Source organism: Sinocyclocheilus anshuiensis, unplaced genomic scaffold, assembly GCF_001515605.1.
Source record: "Sinocyclocheilus anshuiensis isolate Anshui unplaced genomic scaffold, SAMN03320099.WGS_v1.1 scaffold1540, whole genome shotgun sequence".
Taxonomy (NCBI): Eukaryota; Metazoa; Chordata; class Actinopteri; order Cypriniformes; family Cyprinidae; genus Sinocyclocheilus; species Sinocyclocheilus anshuiensis.
Window position 1 is genome coordinate 415,170 of NW_015558654.1, and position 9,882 is coordinate 425,051.

The 9,882-nt window shown below is 41.7% G+C and overlaps 1 protein-coding gene across 11 annotated transcripts in view; it reads right to left on the reverse strand.

Annotated features, from left to right (window-relative positions):
• dst (dystonin) overlaps positions 1–9,882 on the reverse strand; it is a 171,392-nt gene that overhangs the window by 33,970 nt on the left and 127,540 nt on the right. For 10 of the 11 annotated variants that reach the window (XM_016477159.1, XM_016477158.1, XM_016477157.1 and 7 more), the window contains 11 exons: positions 6,356–6,517; positions 5,836–6,006; positions 5,557–5,723; positions 5,111–5,270; positions 4,591–4,917; positions 4,369–4,453; positions 3,925–4,166; positions 2,275–2,481; positions 651–770; positions 434–541; positions 125–343 (listed from right to left, as the gene is read on the reverse strand). In XM_016477159.1, coding sequence (XP_016332645.1) covers positions 125–343; positions 434–541; positions 651–770; positions 2,275–2,481; positions 3,925–4,166; positions 4,369–4,453; positions 4,591–4,917; positions 5,111–5,270; positions 5,557–5,723; positions 5,836–6,006; positions 6,356–6,517 — 1,968 coding nt within the window. The remainder of the gene's footprint in view (positions 1–124; positions 344–433; positions 542–650; positions 771–2,274; positions 2,482–3,924; positions 4,167–4,368; positions 4,454–4,590; positions 4,918–5,110; positions 5,271–5,556; positions 5,724–5,835; positions 6,007–6,355; positions 6,518–9,882) is intronic. The other variant, XM_016477160.1, reaches the window with a different exon arrangement.

The window sequence follows — 9,882 nt, forward strand, 5'->3', positions numbered from 1 at the left end:
TGTGTAGGATGAATGGCACAACAATGGGCCTTTCAGTCTGGCGAGTAAACAAAAAAATTTACTAGCCAATGGCGATTCAATTGCCAAGGTGTCCGTAGAGGGTTAGAAGAGTTTTCAGTCTTACCCTCAGCTCCTCTTGTTGCTGTCGAAGGGCTTCGTACTCGATAGCCGGCTGGGACAGCTGAGTGAAGGTAGTCCTCGTCTCCTGCAGCCATGGCCAGAGTTCATCGTACGTCTCCCAGAACTGGGAGGCTAGAGAATGAGCTCTCTCCAGCTGCAGACAGCGTTCTGAATTCAGCTGACTAACCACACTGTATTTCTCTGACAACGCCTGGAGCTTCACCTGTATGACACCACAGTGATTTTAGTCCTAAAACTCTACTGCAAACAGATTAGGCTCAGTTTTTTTTTTTATACGTTTTCTTTTATTTACCCTCAACGCCTGCTTCTCTGCCTCATCTTTGTTGTTTATAATGGCCTTGCCGGTCTTCACGATGACATCCACGGCATCTTTATGTCTCATAATGTCCATGGAGAAGCTCTGGAGGAGAAAGTGTGCTTTAGGCAATGCGAGCTTTATAACGTACTGTGTGTTTCTGTGATTCTGGGACAGCGCAGGTTAGAGACGACCACTTGAACACACAACTGACCTTCTGAGCCTGCAGTTGAGCTGTGGTCTGCTCCGGCTCAAGCCTGACGTCCCCAAGGCAAGACAACTTCCTCTCTGCCTCCGTCAGCCACTCGAGCTCAGAGGTGGCTGCCTGCTCAAACTGCACATCAGGGAAAAAGCATTCACACACTGTGCATATCACATTTCTATACACCATACAGTATTTCATGCAATTCAGATTAATGTCATATAATTTAAGACACAGAACTTAATATTAAATTAAAATAAACCATTACAGTGAGTACTAAGATTTACTATGTAGACATATTATTTTAATGTTCATAATGAACGGCTTCTTCTCCAATCCACCCAGAGAATTAATGGAAACAAAGCTGCAAAATCATGCCATAGAGAAATTCACAAATCTTTGAGCTCATTAACATGATTCCCCACATTTACATAACAAAACATATTGAATATCTGGGCAAATGAAGACAGATTGTTACTTGTTTTACAAGCAAAGAAATTAGCCAATCGGGTAATTTGCATATATAAACGTCTAAAAACAGCATGCTTAATTCTAAGAGCACAAAACGTTCATGAAGAAATTAAATTAAGATTTTGGTTCAACAAACATTGACATTATAACTGGACTCATAAAGTCACAAAAATGCATACTGTTCCTCTTTATAATAACCAAATGACCAAACTTAATAATAATAATAATAATTCAAATGTATCATATATTTACCTTACATATTATTTTACAAACCTAGGCAAGTCAGCTCTGCATGAATTCATTTAGGGGCCATTTACACGACAACGTTTTCAGTCAAAAACGGGAAACTTTTTATACATTTTGCCTGTTCGTTTACATGACAACGGCGTTTTGGGGACTGAAAACACATATTTTTGAAAGCGGGTTTCAAAGTGCAAGTTTTTGAAAACGCCACCGTTATCGTTTACGTAAACACCCAATACAGGAATCTTTGAAAACGGTGACGTCATGTGCGTGCATAGTACGTGTTAGGTATGTAGACATGCGCAGTGCGTGTCGATTTTAAAGGCAAGCGCGAACAAACATACACAACAATGACGGAGTACATGGTACTGTTGTTGCTGCTCAAGAGTTTGCTAACGCTTCTTCAGCAAAGTGTGGATTTACTTCACTAATATTACAACCAACAGCGGAGACTCATCATATACAACATACAATCGTCACTTCCCTACAGGTACTGTTTACTAACAAGGTGACAGCGCCAACTATTGGCGTTTCAAAACGCGAATCGTTTTGAAAACGTTGTCATGTATACGTGAAACTTTTTAAAAACGCAAGGGAAAAGCTTTTCCGTTTTTGACTACATCATTGTCGTGTAAACGTAGCGTAAGTCTTCTCACAGCACAAACAGACTAATGTGATGCAAATGTAATCAATCTGGGTCACACTCCATTAGTATATTATGTAAATACCACCAAGGAGGCTCAAGAGGATAAATTAGGTTTGAATGACTATAAAGCACTAAGAATTAGCACCACAATGAGGCCAGTCACCCTTGGCAGCAATCACAGGCGCTGCATTGTTTGGGCGCTTCAACAAACTTCATTGTGAATCTTCCTAATAAAAGGGTGGTGTTATTTTCTCAAGCAGCTGAGAACCACTGTACCTGCTGGGATTTTAAGATGGCAGCTCCGGTCTGGTCTACATGCTGTGTAATGGCATCGCTGGACGTTCTGTAGCGCTCGTTGTCATCTGTGACCATCCTGTCCAAACCTTCTCTTGCTCGCCATGGAACGAGTTCCAGCAGAGCGCTGCTTACTTCATTAAGAGAGTCTACCAGTGGCTTCTGATCCTTAACCTCCTTCATCAGTGTCTGGATGTGACAAGTAAAGAAGTAGTTATACATCAACCAAATCTGACAATATTTGAATACTGAAATCATAAACACTTTCCATTTTCAAATTTACTTTAAATACTGATGTTTCTTTTGTGTGTGTGTGTATGTGTGTTAATTAAATATTTGTTTTTGGTAACACTTTACAGTTTCCTTGTTATATACTTACTAGAGTAATAACAGTAAATTATGCCTAATATCAAGCAACAAAAAAAAAAAAAACCCAATTAAGTATGTGATGCTAACTAATATACTGTAACTCATTACTTATTTGTGTAATTACACTGTCACAATGACGCCTTAAAATACAGTGCACTGTAAACTCGTTATTTTTTTGGCCAGTGTATCATTTTCCAAAAGGGTGGCCATCTGTCCGGTTTTAGATTGGACAGTCCAGTTTTGAAATACCATGTCGGCCTACCAGCACAGTCAGACACTAATAAAAACGAGTGAGTAAATAAATAAATAGACTGTTTAAGTTAATATTAGGTGGCATACATTTTAGACAAAATTTTGTAAATATCTACTGTTTTACTCTATTCTGCTAGCAAATTTTATGTCGAAACAGAGTCCCAGCAGAGCCACTGTTTCTCCTATCAACACAATGGTGTTTCAATCCTGAATGATTCAGCATATTTGAACAAATCAGTTGAGTCAATGACCTATTTGAAGACAGTCACTTGCTTCATTCTTAAATGAGTCAGCCGTTTTGAATGAAATGGTGGAATGAACTTGATGCCACCAACTCAATATATTTTAAATTAAAAATATGAATCTTGTAACATTATTTATGCAATTGTAACTGTAGTGTAGATGCATTCACGGCATCTCTGAGCGCTATTAAACAGATTGCATGAACACATCTAATTGCCACTTTAGATGCAGCTTCTGTGCCAGCTCTGCAGTACAAAGATGGGTTTTGTTGATACTGATTTAATTTGATTGGAAAACAGCCCTATTCTAACTGTGTTTTTTAACATATTTAAGAATTTTCAGGTAATAAAGAGAACATGCATTTGAAATGGTAAGAAAAGTCAATTTTTTTCAGTTTTTCTTCTGGCTTCAGCAAATCATGCAAAGTGTCACCTTTTTTGGTGTTATAGAAATGTAACACCCTAATCAACATCAGCCAAAGAAGAAAAGTCTTTGCAACCACTTCATCATTGGAGTCACACTTGATTTTAAGTTAGTTTGATTCAATATCAGCTTTGCCTTATCTGTTTCTCCTAAAATGCATTTTTATAGAAACTGGATTTAATTGGATTTCAAATAATTTGGTCTGGCAAATTTACACACAATGAGGGGGAGACTTACAAAACTCTGTTTGTTTGGTACTTTAGATACCTAGCAGAAACACTTGAGATCTCATTTGTGATTTGTTTTTCCTATGGGTTAACATGCAGCTGCAGCACTAACACTTACTTTCTGCCTCTCTTGTAAGCAAGTGAGCTGCTCTCCGACCGGCTCTTGAGCTTTAAACATGGCCAGCTCAGACTCTACCTTCTCCAGCCAGGCGTTCAGCTCCTCATGTGTGTTTTGCAGTTTTGTGGCAAGAGACAGGGCTTTGTCCAGAGTCTTTGAAACATTGTTGCTCATTGTGTTGATCTCTGAATACCTCGTCTTTATTCCATCTAGTTTACCTTGGATGACGACAACCTCATCGCCTGAATGAAAGTGCACACACACAATACAGACATTCATACAGTTTCAGAGCATAGAAAACATTTCTTTTAACAGGAAACCTTTTAAATGTTGGTTATGCAAATATAACAAAAATAATTGTTATTGCATTTGTTACATAATCAAATTGCAATAGAACTATACAAATATCAATCCGTTAGCTATGTTTTTGTTTTTTTATCTCACCCGTGGTCTGTTTTAGCAGTTCTAACCCATTAAGGATGGCCTGTTCAATATTTTGTTTCCTCAACTCAATGTCTTCATGAAGAGCCTGGACATTGAAACATACATCAGTCACAAGCATCTTCTGACAGTGTAATACAAAATCATACCGCACCACTGAAGACAAAGAAATTAAATGAACAAAACAGGGGAAGGAAGCCTTAAGAGGAGGAGCGTGTAAAGTACCAGCTGCTCAGCATGCTGTTTAGCGAGCACTGCTGTCGTGTAGTCTTGGATCGAGACTTCGCTCAGTTTGCTGTGCACCTCTTCGAGCCAGGTCATTAGGGCCACTTCGTCCTCCCCAAAGAGCTGCGCATTAGCCAGGGCCTGCCGCAATAACTCGGCCTTCTGGCGGCAATGCTCCTGCAGCTCGATGTAGCTGCTGTGTGTGTTGTCAAGCTTTGCCTGCACCAGCTCCTTGTCATCCACACAGCTGACTGTCCGTAGAGACTGGCCCAGACTCATGGCCTGGTACAAGATCTTACCACGGCCCAAAACCTCCTCCTCTAAAGCCTGATTACCATTGAAGTCACATGACCAGGGTGCAGAAACCATAATAACAGAAAAAGAATGGGTCAAATGAGAACACAAGGAAGAACAACAGAAATGCAGGGAAAATGGGCAATGGATAAAAAAAGTAAAACACGATGGAAAACAAACTAAACATGGTCATGGGACTATGCCGTTGCTACAGATGGTTCTGTACCTTATGCTGAGAAATTTGCTCCTCCAACTTGGAAGTCTGCGTGCCAATGGGCTCCGAGTTGGCTAGTCTTTTTTCAGTAGCTGTCAGCCACTCCGTCAAAGGCACAAGGGTCTCATGGAATTGCTGTGCCACCACCAAAATATTCTCCAACTGCTTTTGCCTGCCAAGATCATCGCAATTAGTTTTACTGCTGGACATGATTGGGTTTAATTATACTGTACCGCAGCATATGCTAAAACACAGTCCTTTACCCATGAAAAAGACAAATGATATCTTATGAGCAGAGCTGGAAAATAAGAACTGATTCTTATTTAGAGCTAAAACCTAAGATTTGTCCACCAAAGCTGTTTTTTCAATCAAAATGATAATAGCCTATTCCTATTTGACTTGCCAACAATGGACACGTCATTTCCAAAATGTAGCAACAGATTTGCGGTAAGTTTTACCTGTTCTCAGCTTTCTTAAGTAGGTCGTCCCACCTTTTCCCCAGGCATTCAATCTCTCTCGCGATCTTCTCCTTATCAACAGTATCAGCTAAGTCGGTCACCTTCCGTCCCTCCGTCTTAATCAGCTCTACCGTAGCTCTTCGGTCATCCAGCAGTCTCTGCAGAAGCTAGACAGAGCCAGCAGAAACAATACAGAGGTGAGTAAAACCAAAAAATAGATTTCACATCAGTGAACTAATTCTCACTGAGGATAAAGTCTAAGCATGTCGGCCATCATACCTTCTGCTCTTGTATCTGTGCTTTCACCACTTTGAATTCTGCTGATGGAGGCTTCTGATTGGCCACCAGCTCCTCCGTGTCCGTGAGCCAGCTGAGAAGGCACTCCAGTGCATCCTGGAACCTGCCACAGTGCAGCAAGGTTTCATGAAGCTGTGCAGATCGCTCTGCAACCTGGGGAGATCACAAATACAGCAGTTTTACCTTAAAACTATAGCTTGGCATGCTAGAAATTACTCAGTTTGTTAGTGTAGCATCTTACACTACACCGCTTTTTGTAATAAAAGTTCGATATTGGAAACGCTACACTATTTTAAAGACTATTCCTTAACTACTGAAAAGGTAATAACATCACTATTTGGTAGTTACTCACCAACACTGGCAAACATTATGATTGTTATCAAAAAATTATGAGCATTCCAGAGTGCAGTGGACAAAGAAATCAAACGATTCATCCATGATATTGCACCTCTTCAACTGAATTGTGAACCGTTTTTGAAACTAGATGAAGAGTGGGTCTTACTTTTTTGTTGAGGGTGTTCCATCTGGTGTTGACCTCCTCTAGATCCTGATCAAGTTTTTTGGTGCTGGTGCCTTTGGCGGCATTTTGGATCAGTGCCTGGCCCAGAGTGTTCAACTCCTGCAATTGGCTCTGCAGTGACTCAATGACATCCCTTTGGAAAACCTGCATGTGATGAATACAGAACAACACTGAAAACCCATAGAAAAATTTAAGCTATTCAATCTTCCCAATATTCAACCAATCATTAAAGTCACTCTTTCAAAGCTAAGGACACTTCATTTAGTTCTCAGTACTGGTTCTCAGTTAAGAATCAAATTTGTCTTAGATGTTTCTCTTAACAAGCAGATAAAAACAATGAAAAAAAAAAGGCTTGTTGAGATCAAGTAAGAGGACCAAGCTACAAAATAAATGTGTTTAGCACACAGTAGCTGCTACTACAATCCTATTCAGGGGACCAACATCCAAAACATATTCTAGAGGCCAGCTTTGTTGGTCTTTTCAGCAGGGTAACTAGATATGTTGTAGCCAGCAGCCTTATAAGGTGAGGCTCTTCCACTGAAATGGGCACTACAGTATGTGTACGCTAACCCAACTGGTTGTTTTGAGAGGCTGCTACTCAGTTACAGCCAGCTGTGCACAATCACAACATCTGAGTCACTGACCAGCAATCACGATAAACCTAATTCAGCTTTCTCCTAATCTGATAAAGGCCGAATGGCACTAGCCACCCTCCCAGGAAACACTAATCAAACGATCAGCATTCGCCGGCTATTTTGGGGTACCTGGGTGGAAGGCAAGGCCACAAGTTCCATCTGCGAACATTCGGCTATGGATGTTAATAGACTCTCTATGTCTTCATCGTCCACGTGTTTTATTCCATTGGAGAAGCCTGCCTCCCTTTCAACTAACAACAAGAAATCCTCTAAGTCTGCCATTTTGGAGTCCGTAACTTTTTGCTCGCATTCATAACACTTTTCGTCCTTGGTTACATGTTGTTCTAGATTCTGCCGGCAATGTGAAAGAGTCTTTGGTTCTGTCACCACAACACTGAGGAGCTCACAGTCGTCCTGCGAGCTAGTGTCTTCAAGAAGTTCAGCTGTGGGTAATTCCTCATATCCTGAGAATGTCGTGGAGTTATGCGTTTTACTACTTGATTCTGCCAGCGTCCTGACATTTATATCTGGACAATCGCTATTGGAAACAGCATGCTGACCCACACTGAGGTCTGAGTTGTATGCATTATTAAGTTGTTGGCTTCTAAGCATCGATGTATCCGTGTAATACAGCGGAGTGGGTAATCTGTCTTTTATTGGGGAGAAGGGGAACTCTTCCTGACTGGAGCTGAGGGAACGCCCTGGCTTGAGGTCCCCAGATATGTGCACCCCCTCAGTAGAAGAAAGGCTTCTTGTGCCAGGCCCAGGTTGCCTCTGGGCTCGTGCGTTTCGCTGTTCTCTCTCCACAGTGGGACTACACAGACCCGAGTCACCTTCTGAGGTAAGAGAGTTTGGCATACTGCTTCCTCTTCCCCCTCGACCCAACCCGTGTTGGCCCGTTCCGTCATTGCACAGCGTTCCGCTGCAGCTGCCGTACTCGCTGAGGTTTGCGGGGGCGAAGGTCCGCCAGGAACGGCGGTGCTGAGCTGGCTCCCTTTTCTCGCCCACTGGCCGTGGCTTACACAGCATGGTGTCTGCACCCCGGATGATATCTCCGTTAAGCTTCAAGCCGTCGAACACGACCCGCTCGTCCAAACGCACCGCCTCCCTGCTGCGGAGCTCAAAGGCACTGGAGGAGGCCAAGACGCCGTTCCCACAGAGTGCGCTTATGTCCAGGGTGCGATGGCTATATGGTAAAGTGCCGACTAAGTGCCTTGAGGCCAGGCTGCCCTTAGAGCCCGAGTCGATTTGCTCATTCAGACGCACTGTGTCATAAATGGACCTCTGGGGAACGTAACAGTCATCGATGTTGAGGTCCTCCTCCTCTCCTTTGCCCACACAGGAAGGGTTCTGCCGCAGACAGTCTGGTCTACTCAGAGGTTTGCCCATTATGACAATCACTTACAAATGACTTATAACAATGAGGTAAAGCTTATCAGTGCAACGATCCTTAACAGACATCAAAGAAACTTTTAAAAAGCCATAGGGGAGTCTTTACTTTTGCAAATCACTAGGAAACACTTTACCCCAAAGAAGACGTAAGGAAATAAATACAGCCGTAAAGTAAATCATAGATTTTTTTAAGAATATGTGCATGAATATACTATTTAAAACCTAAAATTACAATAACATAAAAATACTATACATTTTATAACATTTCTTTTATAGAGGTGGTGAAAATAAAGTTAATGAAATAATACATTTTTTGTTATTTCTAATATACATCACTTCTTCCTCTTATACATCCTTTTCCAAAATGACAATCCTGCTGGTTTGCATTTCTCCCCATTGTCACAACTTGTCATTGTTGCTTGTTTCCTTAGTTCTTTATAACTCCATCAGGGATGTCATCCAGTGCAAAAAAGTGCTTGGAATTTTAGAATTTCCTGAGAACTCCCGTACAGTTATCCACACAGAGGTATCCAGTATGCATAATGGTGGCATATCCTGATACAAATCCTCAAATCTGGGAAAACAAAGCCATAAGCTCCAGGAGAAACAAAAAGCCGCTCCTGCTTCTCTTGCGGTCCAACCGGCAATGACAGACACCCTCCTGGCACAGGGCTCAAGGCCCCGCCCCCCTCACATTATTCAGGCAACATCTGCCACAGCTCCATTTGTGCGGTGGCTGGCTCATGCTGATTGGTAGACTCTTGACCCTCTTTTAATTCTCCCCTTCTGTCTCCGTGTCCCATTTGACTTAACTTCTTAGTGTGCTTCTGCTCTGACAGCAGCTCTCCTCCTCTTGTCAGGGGAGGGCAGAGAGAGAAAAAAGCAAAGCTACAAAAGCAAACGGCACCCTCTCAGATGACATCACACAAAGCAGAAATAGATATGCTTTCTGCTCTCTTGCCCTCTTCGTCCCTTGTTTCTCCTCCTCTCTGCCTGGTGTTTTGGAGCCATGGAAGAGCCTGTAGTGTCTCATAATTACAGAAGAATGCTGAGGGAGGAACTGGATGGGGGTAACCTGTGCCAAGTGCATGACAGGTCTTTTTTCATGGCAAGTGGACAAGGTGGGAGAAGCATGGATTGAAGGGTAGAATGAATAAAGAATGCAGTTTGGTTTCTGGTACTTGTCAACTTTACTTGTCAGATAATCTCTGGATACATTCTAATCCCCTTCAAAGTGAACCTCACAGTATATATGCTCAAGCTCAGTACTACATGAAGTTTAGCGAAAATAACCCAGTTAAACATTCAGCTTAATTCACCTCAGGAGTAGTTCATAGGCAATTGTGCATAAGTAAAAATTGAGTCCATTACAATGCCATTATCATGTCCATTAATACTGCAGTTAGCATGAAATATTGCAAATGTAACAACAAATTTGGTGTTCGGAATATGGCAAATGAAACAATTTACATAAATATTCAT